At 38.4% G+C, this 15,965-nt stretch overlaps 1 protein-coding gene across 1 annotated transcript in view; it reads left to right on the top strand.

Moving 5' to 3' along the window:
• Positions 1–13,279, top strand: part of LOC140915283 (inter-alpha-trypsin inhibitor heavy chain H3-like) — a 45,586-nt gene extending 32,307 nt beyond the window's left edge. The window contains exons 15-22 of the mRNA XM_073354866.1: positions 1,082–1,087; positions 2,663–2,689; positions 3,536–3,592; positions 4,730–4,843; positions 5,610–5,814; positions 7,900–8,072; positions 12,844–12,955; positions 13,047–13,279. Of these exons, the coding sequence (XP_073210967.1) occupies positions 1,082–1,087; positions 2,663–2,689; positions 3,536–3,592; positions 4,730–4,843; positions 5,610–5,814; positions 7,900–8,072; positions 12,844–12,955; positions 13,047–13,191 (839 nt within the window). The 3' untranslated portion in view covers positions 13,192–13,279. The remainder of the gene's footprint in view (positions 1–1,081; positions 1,088–2,662; positions 2,690–3,535; positions 3,593–4,729; positions 4,844–5,609; positions 5,815–7,899; positions 8,073–12,843; positions 12,956–13,046) is intronic.
• The last annotated feature ends 2,686 nt before the right edge of the window (positions 13,280–15,965 follow it).

Raw genomic sequence — 15,965 nt, 5'->3', positions numbered from 1 at the left:
CTCCTATACTTTTCTGTATATTGTTTTAATTCAGGACCAGATGCAGCAAGTTCTTACTCACATGAAGACAGAGTACTCTTGTAAGGTTTTGCATACTCAAGACATTTAGATAACTGAAGGGCAGGTATAATGTCTTCATGTTTGGAAAACACAATATACGTATATGATGCAATAGAAGAAAGTAGTCATTTAAAATTCAGATCCATTTATCTTTCCTTTGTTCTTGTTTGCTTTGTTAGTTATTAGCTATTGTTCATTAAATTATCATTCCCTCTTACAGCCTATTTTCTCCTACTTTAACCTATATGGCATGAAGAATGACTCTGTCCATCTTTAGTAAGCTGTACTGAGGAAATTAAGACAAGTACATTCCTTTTCAGTGCCTCAGCTATCACTTCACCACATACATTGCTCTGATTCTCCTCATTTGTCTCTTGTCCTTGGATTAAGTCCACCAAACCTTCCACAAAACACCCCAGCTGGACTTCCCCTCCACTAGCCTAATGGTTTTCCTTGCTTGCTTCCCAGCACTCTGACAGTTTCTTCACAAATCCCTGGCCTTCAGATGTGCTCCCAGCTGACCAACCTGCCCCTTCCAGACATACAAATGGGGTTACAGATTCAACCATAGTCATCAGCTCTTCGAGAAATATGAAGGGTCTCATCGCATATCATGAAAATTGCAACAGGGATATAAAATTGTCAAGGCAGCTTCATGAAAGTGAGACAGAGTAAAGCAATTGCCAGTATAACTATTCCCCCGGGCTAATATTAATTTTTCACATGCATAATTGATTCCAGATTTCTTGTCCCATATGTTAAACATTTTCTTTTCATTTGTTCCCCTTGCAGTTGGTTTACATTCACTCACATCAACAGCAAGAATATGGGCTTGAAATTTAAAATGCTACAAGAGTTATGTCTGAACCATCAAACCATATTTGATTTTTTTCTTCAGAATACCTAATTAAAATGGTGTTTCATATTAGAGCAGATTATCCAACTGTTTAACAGTATGCCTGAAACTAACAGTTAACTTTTTTTTTTATTATTATTATTTCGTATCCATCCCTGGTAACAGCTGAAGGTAAGTTTCAAATTCTATTTGTTTTACCCAATACTTCTGTCTCTTAGCACTGGTTGGGTATTAGTTGCTGAATCATCTATTTGACAAATTACACACTTTACAAAAAATAAAATTATCTGAGCAGTATTCTGAATGAATAATTCATAAATGTGTAAGAATTTTATGATTTTTTTCAAGCAGAATATTTGTAAATAATTGTTTTCATTGTTCACTCAGCTCCATCTGTCTTTGGAAATTGTAATGAACCTGTCATGGTAGACTCTAGGTGCCTAACACAAGCAAATAATAAGAATTGTTAGTTGCTTTACATGGGCAGGATCATTCACCGCCAGATACTTATATGGAGGAGACTCTTGGTCCACAGATTTCTCTCCTCTCACATGGAGGACGAGGGGTGTCAGTTGCTCATTCAGCACCAAGTCACCTCGTCCCCATAAAGGCTGCTCCATAAGTCTAGGATCCACATGGGAGAGGTGGAGGAGACTGACAAAGCAGTGGAGTGGGTAGAGTCAGACAGGATGTACACCATTCCCCCTCCAGCCACAGAGTTTACCAGGACAAGATGAGATAATATGTCTTTTCTGTGGACAGTCCCACAGCCCCCATGGGAATCCCCCAACACAGCCATGCTGTCAGAGAACAGGCATAGAAGCACTGGGCCTCCAGGCAGATGGTCTTGGTCTCTTAGAGATTCCTGGGGATCTGGCAGGTTTGGGGGCAGGCCCTGTGGTGGATGGAAAACACATGCCCTCAGCCAAATTGGTAAGGAATGGCAAAAGAGGATCCTCAGAAACAACCCCCCCACCCACCCCAACAGGTTTTACTTTTAGAGGAGATGGTCTGGCCTCAGGAATGGATTGTTGACTTTGCTTCTTCCAGGGGTTAAAGAAAAGGGCAGAATTTGGTCCATGTACTGTGTCTGCATCTATGCTACATAAAATCATAGAAATGTAGGGCTGGAAGGGACCTTGAGAAGTCATCTAGTCCATCCCCCTCAGAGAGGACGATGTGTACCTAGACCATCCTCGACAGGTGTTAGTCCAACTTATTCTTAAAAAACTCCAATGATGGGGATTCCACAGCCTCCCTTGGTAACCTGTTCTAGTTCTTAACTATCCTTTTCTTCAAATGTTTTTCCTAACCCACTTCCCCCCTCCCCTGCACTTCTGGGGATAGGCCAGATCTATGCTATTCATGGTAAGATTTTTTGTTTAAATGTCCCATGTAAGTTTCAACTTTGCTAGAGTAGTGTGGTTGTTTATCAATATTCATATCTATATTTGCTTCACTCCTATTCCCTAACTCTTAAGGGCTCCAATATTGTCGGAAAGCTCCCTTTGGATCTTATTAGTGCTGCTCTGCATGTTGGCCTGAGCAGATTTCTCAAAAGCTACACAAGATATTTCCTTTCTCGAAGAGTTGGGTTTGCCGTCCCTGGAATGCTTTCAGCTTGGGAAGCAAGGGATGATTCAGTATGTGTTTTCTAAACATCTAGAAATCTATAGACAAATGCAGGATATCTTTTATTTTTGTCTTTCATTTATCTGTCCTAATACTGTTTTGTTTCATTCACAGCAAGGGCTGCCCCAGGCACTCAATCATGTAAGTCATAATCTTGAATTTCTGAATGAACTAGAGTTGTCAAAGGAATCATTTCAGGCAACAAAAATGATCAGGCAGAGGGAAATTAGTTTGTCTGTGTTTTCACCTATATTTTAACAAACTCAACATAAAATGTAACTAAAGATTGAACAGTCATATACATCCATGTGATTTAGGGCTTGAGTCTTACAGCCGTGAAGCATCACAGATCAGGTTTCCACACCTTGCTAAAATATTCATCAGGAATCTCTGAGCCACACATTGGAATCACTGGAAGAGAGTTCCTTTGGTGCCTCAAGTGGAGAGCATCAGATCATGAAGACAATGTAAATGAGTTTGTCTATCCTGACGACACTTTGCCTGATTCAAGAGCAGCAGCAACTGTCACACTGCAGCTATAGCAAACAGTGTGTGTGTGTGTAGATAATCTCCCATGTACCTGAGAAAGACCGGAGAATCTTCTCCATTTGTTCTGCTTTTAGTCCTCTGCCTCCCTCTTCCAGCCTTAAGTACTCTCTCAGCCTGTCCTCTTCCAGACAAGAAATATCAGAGGAAATATCTTCACAACCTGTTTGTGATACCCAGTCATTCACAGAGAATAAACACAATTACTTCTAGTACCTGCTGAATCAGTAAATTGGAGACTGGGATTGACCCTTAAACCTGGGTTTTGCACATGGCAGTGCAGAGTAGTACCATCAAACCATAACCATTATGTATTAGAACTAGAATAGAAGTTAAGCTTTAACAAGTAATTTAAATTGTTAACATCCTACCTGTGTTGTAGATACAGTGTGCAAATTTTGATTTTAGTTCTAATAATCTTTGTTCTTTGTTTCTGTGCAGATCCAACACATTCTTATCAGTACAGTAGTCCTTCAGTCCCTTCTCTATATACTAGTGGTGAGTTTGTTTTAAATTTAATTTGCTCTACATTTCCCTTATTCTTTTATAACAGTCAGCCTTCACTGGTTTAATCCTTAACCTGGTCTTTCTTTCCACTCCTAAACCTCTTGACAATAACCCTTACTTTTCTCTTCTTTGTCTGAATGGTACTCACTCAGTCTCCTGCTTTCACCAGCATTTTTTTATGTCCCTCCTTGTTACTATCTCAAGAGAGCTTACTCGAGGCTAAGGGCTTACTTCTTGGTGAGCCACTTGGTGTAGCACTAGTATGTTAAATTTTAGTAGTTGGGTTATAGATTTTTTTCTTCACTTGTAGAATTTAAAAGTTTCATATTCAGAAGATCTTTCAATAGGGTCAATTCTATAAGTAAATTTTAGAAATTTTCCCAATTTGTTGCTCTCTTCCTAGCAGCAAGCCAGAGTACTGGGGTATATTATATTGGAAGTGTGGAAGAGTTAAAGCTATATAAACTCATGTCATATTGAACAGATGGACAAAACCAGGATTGTTTAGATTTTGCTAAACATTGTGGGTTAGCTTTTAGTTTTGCAAAAAAATGGGTGTTATATCCAGCTTCTCTTTATCTAGCCCCCCTAAATCTCTCTTCCCAGAAATTTATCTTTTTGGCATTTCTCTATTCGTGGAAACGTTTTGCAGGAATCAAATGATCTCTTAACTATACACATTAAGCTCAGCTGTATTCTTTGGTCTAATTCTAAGACTTTTTGCATTAGGATATCATGTTTTCCAAACAAAATTGCCTCTTATGTAAATGGCCTTGTAACTGGACACTCTTATCACAACACACACACTTATCACAACAAAACTATTTTGCTAAAACTCACATGTGTATTTGTTATCTTTGGTCCAGAAATCTCATTGGGTTCCAATTTCTCCTACCTCCAGCCCTCCACCAGTAAAATATGTTGATATTAGCTAGACACATTGCTAAATGTGGCTACTCTTTCATTCTAATCTCACTATTTCATTCTAATTTAAAAGTTGCTGTTCTAAAGGGGCAGTATAAATCAACAAAGAGGAGACATAATAATGTTTAATTAACTAGTTTTTGTTTGTACAGAACTTTTGAACATCTGCAACATTATATACATGCTAGTGATTGTTATTTACAGTTGATGGAGATCCGCACTTCATTATATCAGTGCCACAAAAAGAAGATGCCATTTGTTTCAATATCAATGAAGAGACTGGTGCAGTGTTAAATTTAATAAATGACCCAGTTACAGGTGAGTTTTTCATTCTTTAAATACAGTAAATCAGGATATTTACTCCATTTATAGGGCCCTTCTCTTCCTTGACACAATGTGAGCTTGTAACTTCCAGTGACATTAATGGGAGTTACACAGCTACAGCAAGGGAATACTCCATCACTTAGTGTAAAAGGTAAAGTGCACTGCACCATTAGTGTGAACATATTTTCACTTTTAGTAGGAAAAGGAACTTTTAGCCGTCCCCTCAGAGGAATTGTACAGGTATTATATGGCCCAGTGAATGGAACTAATGAGAATTCTAAAGAAGTAATGTTCGCCATAACTTGCCTGACATACCTGGAAAAGGCTTAAAATGAGTGAGCGAGAATAATGGCTCAGACTTTTCATTCTCAACACTGAAGCTGCCGCTCAATACAAGTATAATCTTATTCCATATGCCCTGTAGGATGACCAGATGTCCCGATTTTATAGGGACAGTCCCGATTTTTGGGTCTTTTTCTTATATAGGCTCCTATTACTCCCCACCCTGTGTCCCAATTTTTCACATTTGCTGTCTGGTCACCCTGATGCCCTGGTCACTTATTCTTAGTGAATTCCCGTTCAACAGATGACTCCAGGCCAGATTCTCCATTGCATTATAGCTCTTACATGCTGCTCTGGACCACAATAAATAAGATCACAATTCTGATGTGATTCTGAACTGATTTATTTTCTCAAATTTAGTTTTTCCATGTCATTCCTTGACATATGCTGACCAGAATCTTTCCTTTTTAAATTTTAGGCATCAGAGTCAATGGGCAGCTTATTGGAGATAAGAGAGTGAGCAGTGATGCAAAGATCCAAAACACATATTTTGGAAAACTTGGGATTGAAAATAAGCAGCTGGAATTAAAACTAGAAGTAACTCCTGAGAAAATAACCCTCCAGAAGGGCAGAAAGAAGACAGTTTTCACCTGGCTTGATACAGTCACCCTGCGACAAGAAGGGTATCACAAATACCAGAATCATTCAAGAATTTTCAAATTTGTGAAAATGCTATTGTTCACTAAAGAGTAAAGCTGAGTGAAATTTTTCATCTGAAACTTTTTTGGTGGAAAATCCAGATTCAACAACAGCACATGTTTTATAAAAGCCAGTTTTGCTGAATTGTTTCAGTCAACTTTTTTTTTTTTTAATTCAGGGGGGAAAAACAAAAACCTTCATTTTGACATTTTTCTTTATGAAATGTTTCAAATTTTCAGTTCTAAATGACTTTTTGTTTCACAATTTCCTTTAATTTTATTAAAAATCAATCATAAACATTTTAAAATGGTCAAAATTGAAATGTTTCATTTAGAAAAATGTCAAAATGAAACATTTCATTTGACCAGAAATAATTTTTTTTACTTTTTGATTTGCCAAAAATTTTGAAAAATTTCACTTTCAGACAGACCCCAAACTTGTATTTTATTTTACTTTTTGGAATTATCAAAGAACTGAAAAACCTGTTATTTGCACAGCTCTACTAAAATTTAGGATACATTTTATGAACATGCAAAGGATAAGCTGAACACTCTAATACCGGTTCAAATCCTGCTAGATTCTGCTCTCAGCTTTACTGTGTAAATATAGAGTAACTATCATTAAATTTCTCTGGATTTACAATAATAAATGAGAGCAGAATTTTCCCCTTACGTAAAACAGGATTTACCCAATACTACAATGACTAACAATCTTTAAGAGATAAATATCAAGGTGTGGTCTATTCTATATATAAATTGTCAGAGTTTTAAGTTTCACAAAAATTTTGCTCAAAGACAAAACAGATATATTATAACAAACATCTTTTCAGAAATGGAAATCATGCCATTTATAGGTAGAGGAATCATAATGTCTCTTCTGTTGTGTGTATATATATATATAAATAAAACTAGTTAGGGCCTAATTCTCCACCTACTTGCTCAGTGTGGAGTTATTTATACCAGGCACCAGATCAGAATGGCAGTATTTTTTTATGCAGTTTGTACAGATATAAATGACTACCCAAGATACAAAATACTGGACAATCAGCTGCTGTTTTTAGATTAGCTTCAACATTCACAGCCCTACCTCTTTAAATTTTCACTAGGTACTCTGAGTAAAAGTCTCGTCTCAGAACAAAGGGAAGATCAACTTCAATGTTCTGCTCTCCTCTGATGCACAGCTAGAGCCTGTTAGAACTGCACAGTAGAGAGAGCAGGATAGCAAAAACACAATCTGCCCTGTGCATTTAATATTTTTATTATGGTAATGCCCAAAGAACTTAATCAGGATTGGAGCTTCATTTTTACTAGCATTGACAGAGAAGGTGGGTGAAATAATATCTTTTATTGGACCAACTTCTGTTGGTGAGAGAGGGACACTTTCGAGCCACACTGTGAGAGCTTGTCTTTCTCACCAACAGAAGCTGATCCAGTAAAATATATTACCTCACCCACCTTGTCTGTCTGATATCCTGGGACTGACATGACTACAACTACACTGCATATAACATTGATGACACAGTCTGGAGAGTTTACTGTCTTAGTTCAGACAGTCAAAGGGGAGGGAGTAGTGGCACACAGCATTCAAGGAAAGTGGTGATGAAAGGCATACATTTTATTAATAAACAAATACATAGGCATACTATTAGGGTGACCAGATAGAAAGTGTGAAAAATTGGGACGGGGGTGGAGGGCAATAAGTGCCTATGTAAGAAAAAGCCCCCAAAGTCGGGACTGTCCCTATAAAATCGGGACATCTGGTCACTCAACATACTATATCCAGTTGTGTCTCAGCCTATCCATTATTATGTGGCCAGTTCTAGTAGGTGTTTCAGTAGAAGTGGCTTGCAAAGAGATTTGAAAGTAAGGGATTAGCCTTCTCTAAGATATTTTTGCACTCAGTCTCAATACTACACACACACAGTCAGGCTACGTGCTGAAATCTTTTCTTGTTTGCCAGACAGTTTTCCTTTCTCAAGTCCTTCATCATCTCTAGTAATTCTGTTATTGTTCACAATAATGACACCAAGAAACATAAGATTTCTTAATTATGGTTTCATTTTTCCCTAGTCTAACTGTGATAATCAACAGGAAAAAAAATCTGGTGCTTTCAATGGGAGATGGTGCATCATTTGTTATTGTTTTGCACCAAGTATGGAAGAAGCATCCTCTACACCAAGACTTCCTAGGATTGTATACGCTGGATAGTCACAAGCTGTCTGAACGTACCCATGGCTTATTAGGTATGAATTGACATAAGGCCTTGTGGGGTCAGACTCTTCAAAGCTTTATTAACTATTTTTCTTATTCCTTTTCCCAGTGCTTAAACTCACTCACTTGCCCTCACTGGACTCTCAGATCCACCTTAAGGTCTGCCTAATACCCATCTACAGACTTGTTTTCTTTATTGCACCAACTATCTCAAACTCTTGGAAAAGTGTTTGTTTTAGTTTGATCATCATTTTACACCTAGAGATAGGCACTATTAAAATACCCATTACTCACTGTACAGCCAAAATCTGCCAATTCTCTGTGCATGCATCCACACTAGAAAAAAGGTATATTTTTACCTTGCAAATATCTTGACCAGCTAACAGATGTTAAACCCAGAAACTGCCTTGTCTTCACCTGGGTTTTGCCTCAAGTTAGCTAATATGGTAAGAACACACATTTTTTCCCCCATAGTGAAGACAAGGCCCTGATTTCATGTTCAACAGTCATTCTGGGGATAAAGTAAGTGAGCGGCACACAGTCAATTCAATGTACCCTTTCTAAACACATGCACATCATGCATCATTTGAAAGCTTATTATGTCTACTTTATGATGTGGAGCTATCATGTGGTGCCATTACCATAGAAACAGGAATAAAAAATGATACCATCAACGTGTTAAAATGACCACTTCAAAATATTTGCATTTGTTTCTGTTAGCTTAATGACTCTGTTAGCTTACTGTATTATTTCAAAACAAAATTGGATTCCTTTGGGACCTCAAAACATCACAATCTAATAATAAATATGTACAGGTATAACTGAATTGTAATATCCCTGGTAACATTTCTAGTCATCATCATTAGCTCCTGTGCGGCTGAAGCCCCGAATCCTAAGCCCCGGTACCTCCTGCAGGGCTGACACCCCAAAACCCAAGCCCTGGCGCCTCCCATGAGTTTGAAAATGTTTACCAGAGTTCTACTCCGGTGGGCTCCGGATGAAGTTAAAACAATTTAGACTTGCCTTGCCCATGCTGTGCATGGAATGAAATTGCAGAACCATAGTGGTTTTACTAATCTTGCCTGTAACTTGCTAGTGGCATATCTTGCCGTTTCTATATCTGAGGGAGGTAGGGCTTCATATCTTTGTAGCAGCTTGGAGAGGAGAAGAGCCTTCTTGTACATAAGATCATTGTCTATCTCTTCAATGAGCTGATAAAATGCAGCATGATAAGGTGATTGTACTGTTGCAGTGTAACTAGTTGGTTTTACTTTAAGATTTGTTTTACTCAAGCAGGAAAGAAAGAAAGAGTGGAGTGATAATCTTAGCAATCAAGTCTGCCATAGCTATTCTGTGCAACATGTGATCAGCTCCTCTTTGAAGTGCTGCTTTCCTTAGTTTGGTTGCTCCGTCATGTGTCTGTTTTATGAAGTTTCTTGTCTTTCTTGTGTGTTTTTTGTCTCAAGCAAACTATACAACAGGACCCAGTGCTGGAGGATGAGCTTTCTCTGGTGGCTATAGAAACATGTAAATATGATGCTTTCTGGTCAGATTCAGAGTCTCATTCAATAGCAGCCAATACAATTCATCTCTCCTGGCTTCTGATGCCCGCATCCCAGAATTCTGTCCAGCACTGGTGGCTTTTGACAGTTTTGCATTTTTTTGATTTTCTTGACAAATAACACATTTTTCAAAGTTTGTGGAGAACTTTTTCTCTTTGATGTAAGCTTTAAGCTCCTTATGTCCTCAATGTCTTCATGTACTGTAAAAAGAAAAGGAGTACTTGTGGCACCTTAGAGACTAACCAATTTAAGTGAGCTGTAGCTCACGAAAGCTCATGCTCAAATAAATTGGTTAGTCTCTAAGGTGCCACAAGTACTCCTTTTCTTTTTGCGAATACAGACTAACACGGCTGTTCCTCTGAAACCTGTCTTCATGTACTGTAACTTCCCCATAGAGATAAAACTCCCAAAGCAGCATTGTTAGCATTACCACCACTAATGCCCACTATTTTTCATTTTGTACAAGTATACAGAAGTGTGCTAAATTAGATCTATATGTTAGTATCAAAATTGCCATTTTTGTTTATTGAGCACTTTGATTGAAGTCCAGTAGGAAGTTGTGTAGTGTCATCTCCAACACTAATACTGACCTGTGCATAAGTGTCACTGAATTAAAAATTGAATTAAAAAGCTACAAAGACAAAAGCTTTATATTAGGAATTCATGTACAGTTACATCTCCCCACTCTGCAGCACAAACTGTGGCATGCAATCTACTGATACTGGAGAACAACCTTCAGAGTGAGGCTGATCTGCTCAGCAAATTTCAGTTGAAAATATAGAAAACTATTATAATCACTTGTGAGATACTTTGACAATTAATAATATGTGATGTGAAAACATTTCATATTAGTATACTGCAAAATGCTGATATTTGCCATTTTTGCCACATGCTAAACAGATGAATCATTTCTGAAAAAAAATACTTGCCCATGCAAAAGCATTAAACATCTTGCAATACATTGTTGTGTGGTAGCTTTGACCAATGAACACCACAATAAGGTGTTGAAATTAACTTAGACAGTAAAAACTGTAGTAGTAGTAATGTTGCAGTATTGCTGGAACTGTGAAAAAAATGACACGCTCATTTTGGATACCATTGTTTACCTCACTTACAGGCTTATGGCACCACTTGACAGCTCCACATTGTACCTCATCGAACATAAATAAAATAAGATTTCAAATGATATATGGTGTAGGGTGGGTACGTTAAACTCCAAAAATTTGGCTCTTTTTGGAGAATTGCTGAATACTTAAAGGCACAGCACCACTGAATCATATTTTCTGCCAGTGTAATATCTTTATTGGGATGCATTATCAGTTGGAAGCACTACTGTGTGTTCAAGAATTATGTAAACTCCTGCCAGTTTTCCCTTGCAGGTTTAGGTTGAGGGTAACAAGCTTGTATTCCTAATAGGTCAGTGAGTTTGCTGATGGTGGAAGGGTAATGAACTATTACAGATGTAGGCTCTACATTTTTTTGCACCTATATTTGGAATCTCAAAAAAAATCATCAATGGTGATGTATATTACATGTTGGTAAGCCAGTGTGTTAGGTGATGTAATTTACAAGCCAGTGGGGCTCTATAGCAAGAAAATGCTAACAGTAGGAGGTCAGCTAAGGTAGGACAGGGTTTTTCAAAGTTCGGGTCATGGCACATCAGGCACTTGGTTGCTCTGGTCAGCACCGCCGACCGGGACATTAAAGTCCCATCGGTGGTGCTGCCCAGCTAAGGCAGGCTAGTGCCTACCTGTTCCAACACTGCGTTGCGCCCCGGAAGCGGCCAGCAGCAGGTCCAATACCACTGCCCCCACCTTGAGCACCGGCTTCTCACTCCCATTGCCTGCTGGTGAGAGTCGCATGAAGCCCCTTGCGCGCCTCTGCCTAGGAGCCAGACCTGCTGCTGGCTGCTTCCAGGGCACAATGCGGTCTGTGGTGCCAGGACAGGCGGGAAGCCTGCCTCTGCACCTCGGCTGCGCTGCTGACTGGGAGCCGCCAGAGATAAGTCCGCACCCCAACCCCACACCCCAATCCACTGTCCCAGCCCTGAGTCCCCCCATTGGGTTGCAGGCATCAACAATTTTCTTCAACTGGGTCCCCAGAAAAAAAGTTTGAAAATCACTAAGGGCATTATTCGCTGTACTTGCTACTGTCCCTTTGGTATTTTAAGTTACAGGATCCTACAGGCACACTGACATAGCCTGGTTTATATCAGCTCACTGGCATGTATCTCACAGTATCATTTATATCATCACTGAGTTTGGCCTTGTATTTTATTAAATAAACTACAATTATGTCTGTTTGTTATCTAACATTTGTGAAAACGCTCTAGTTATCCTACACCAGCCATATAATAGTTTTACACAAACAGTGCAACACAGTGCAGAAGAAGAAGCAGCAGCAGCAGCAAATTCTGCCAGAAGCGTGCACATGCAATTGGAATTCAGAAATTATACCAAACAGTTTTCTGAGCTCAATCGTGTTCAAGTTTACTGTGGCTGTACAATACATGTATTTATTGTTGAATAAAAGCAGTAGGTGCTTGGATGAGACTTCCAACCAATACAGCTGAACAGCAAACAAGGTGACCATGAAGAATTTATGAAGGGAGATTAAAAGAGATACATTTTACCATGTATGCTTGAGTTAGGACACAATTTATGGAGAAAGGGGGCTGAAATAAAATCCCTAATCTAAGCAACCCAAAACTAATTTACATGAATCAAATAATTTAAAGATTATTGGCAACTCAATTTTCAGTTGTGAGGCTCTACAGCTGTTCAAACAAAATGGTCTTGTACATGAAACATCTTTTTGAAGATTTGATTTGCATAGCTAGACAGCACTTTGTCCAACCCCATCCATTTTTGCATAGTACTAATCACATTTCATGAAGCTGTATGCCCAGATTGGCTTCCTTTAACACAAGTCACTGAAAATTTAGACACAGATGGATGGAAGATACTGTAGAAGAGTAAAGGATTATTAATTATTAAATAGATATTATACAGAATACAAAACATATAATACTTAAGTTGGCCTGAAAGTTAGTATTTGCTTATGCAAAATCAGTGTATTCACAAATTGTGTGGATGCATATTTGACATTCTGCTGAAAATTTGGCCCTGTATACCTAGATCCTTAGGAGAGCCTGAAAAATCAACGTAGGAGCTTAAATGATTTTTTTAATGCACACCACAGGCATGAAATGTTAACAGTTGATATTGTTTCTCATTTTTAGGGCAATTTTTCCACCACATTGACTTTAATATACTTGAAATCCATCCTGGGTCTGATTCCAAGAAACCAGATGCTACAATTGTGATCAAAAACAATAAACTGACAGTAACTAGGTAAATTATAATCAAGTCCTTAGAAAATATTACCTTATCTACTTGTAGCTTGTGCATTGTTATTTACATAGTTATGTGTTTTCTATTTCAGGGGCTGGCAGAAAGATTACAGAAAAGATCCCAAGCATGGCATTGATATCCCTTGCTGGTTTGTTCATAACAATGGAGCAGGGCTGATTGATGGAGTTCACACAGACTATATTGTTTCCAATATATTTGACACAACTGTAAATTAATCCTCAGATGTGTGTTTAGAGAACATTTTTCTGAATGAGTTATGCTTTCTAATAATCAGCTATTAAATTATAGGTTTCAGTGTAGCAGCCGTGTTAGTCTATATTCGCAAAAAGAAAAGGAGGACTTGTGGCACCTTAGAGACTAACCAATTTATTTGAGCATAAGCTTTCGTGAGCTACAGCTCACTTCATCGGATGCATTCAGTGGAACTGAATGCATCCGATGAAGTCACTGAATGCATCCGATGAAGTGAGCTGTAGCTCACGAAAGCTTATGCTCAAATAAATTGGTTAGTCTCTAAGGTGCCACAAGTACTCCTTTCCTTTTTATTAAATTATAGTAAGCTTACAGAATTGGTGTGTTGGTTGGCAATACTATCACATAACCAATTCTAGGGAATCAGGCTAGTTTATGTGTGATCAGTTCTTGAATGCAAAATAGCTGTTCTGTTTGCCTAAACAGGCATCACGCAACCAATATCTACAAAATCATTCTATTTCATCACATAAACCAAATATAGATGTTTTTTATTAAATTAATTTAGAAGCTTTATAATTCCTCTCTGTAAATATAGAAGAAACATTTAATTCAAGTACTTGAGTCTCAAAAGTTTTAAATAAAAGCATCAAAACTTGCTGTCTTATTCAGTCATTCCAACTGCCATCCAACAAGGCATAGATTCCAGAATATGAGGTAAATGAATTATCTGCAGCATAACAGAGCATCTGACACTTCTGATCAGATAGACCAGACCTTATTTTCAAGAGAATTCATACCTTTGTAGAACTATTTGTGTACTTGATTGTATTGTGCAGCATGCTGGTGTACCACCACATTCCTGGATGGGTCACTGGCAGCAAGGTTTGAAGCTCGGAATTTTGGATTTTAAAGCATGAATCACTATTACCTGAACTGAAAAATTCAGTTCTGATAGCCAATCTGTATCAGGCTCATCAGCCTCTGAATGTGACCCAGCCACCACTACAGCAGGTCAAAAATAGGCCTACATTTTAATTCATAGCAAAATGCAACAATAGTTTTGTCATGTGCTGTAAATATTTTGCACATTCCGTTAAAATGAACACTTCCCAAAAGAGTAGGAATAGGAAGATGAACCCCAGAGCAGGAGAATCTGGGGGGAAGGATAGCTAAGTGGTTTGAGCATTGGCCTGCTAAACCCAGGCTTGTGAGTTCAATCCTTGAGGGGGCCATTTAGGGATCTGGGGCAAAAATTGGGGATTGGTCCTGCTTTGAGCAGGGGGTTGGACTAGATGACCTCCTGAGGTCCCTTCCAACCCTGATATTCTATGATTAATCCTTAAAATCTATTCTGTTTTCACGGTAATCTTAGTAATGAAAAATGGGAGATCAGAAGTAAAGAAGATACATGCTTCTACACTGGGTGCACAGTTTCTCTGTTTGCCAATATTTTGGCTTTGATAAATAAGGTTGTTAGAGAGCTTATTCCTTCACTCTCCCACTTCCCTGGTCCTTCTCGCATGAACAGAGAGCAACAATACCCGAAGTCCGAAGGTGCAAACAATTTGATGTTTATTGGGGTGAACTTCCAGCAAGCTTAAATACAAGTTCCTTTTTCCTTATTTTCGAATCCCAACTTACTTCCTGTTTGCCCCTAATTTATATAGTAATATTCTTAGCTATACCTTAACCAATCATTCTACTGAAATTTAACTAACCAATCCTAACATATTGTAACATGATTATGTAACCAATTATATCCCACCACCTTAATTAGTTTACACCCAGCAAAATTAATTATACAGCAGACAGGAACAATCACAGAACCAGACAGAGATTATACAGACAAACAATAGCAAAGTGGGAACTATAATGACAAAACAATACAGAAGTGAGGATTTCACAACTACATCTATAAAGACATAAGAGTTTCCCAGCTGTGTCTATTGATAAGTGAGTTCTTACCAGACAGAAAACTATCAACCTCAATTTCCTTTTACATCTTCTAGGCACTTCCCTTTCTCTGGAGGTGATAGGCACTATCAGGACAGGATTGTATTCCTAACAGCCCAATAGCACCTCCTTTCAATGTGACTACTTTGGAATGGGAGGATGTGACCGGTCGCTTCCCAGCTTATGGCCGCCTCTGTCGCTTAGCCAAAGGCCTTAGCCTAAGAACAGGGCCTCAGACTGTCACCGTGAGAGAAGGACCTTACACTGGCAGACAGTGATTTTGATTCTTTCTTTTATACCTCTAACTAGCCAAGTGATAAGAATACACCTAAATTCTTAAAGTACAGGCCTTTACAGACAGGCCTGAATATCTATATCCTAACAAAGGTCACAACAGTATATGCAGGTTTCAGAGTAACAGCCGTGTTAATCTGTATTCGCAAAAAGAAAAGGAGTACTTGTGGCACCTTAGAGACTAACCAATTTATTTGAGCATAAGCTTTCGTGAGCTACAGCTCACTTCATCGGATGCATCGGATGCAAGTGAGCTGTAGCTCACGAAAGCTTATGCTCAAATAAATTGGTTAGTCTCTAAGGTGCCACAAACAGTATATGCAGTGTTCTAGGTATTTCTGATAGCGAGATAAGGAATATTGCAAATGATAAGAAAACCTTGTTTTAGTTACCCACCAGTAAAATAAAATTGGCAAGTTTTTAGGGGGGACCACTATAAGGAAGCAGAATCACCACAAAAGTAACTTTTGTCCACAACGTATCTTTGAGTCTTAAAAAAAATTAACAAAAATTTAAATTTCATCAAAATATACAGTTTTATCAATGC

The sequence above is a fragment of the Lepidochelys kempii genome, chromosome 7 (assembly GCF_965140265.1).
Source record: "Lepidochelys kempii isolate rLepKem1 chromosome 7, rLepKem1.hap2, whole genome shotgun sequence".
NCBI lineage: Eukaryota > Metazoa > Chordata > Testudines > Cheloniidae > Lepidochelys > Lepidochelys kempii.
Note: the sequence above shows the minus strand (reverse complement) of the source record. Positions and strands in the feature narration are given on the sequence as shown.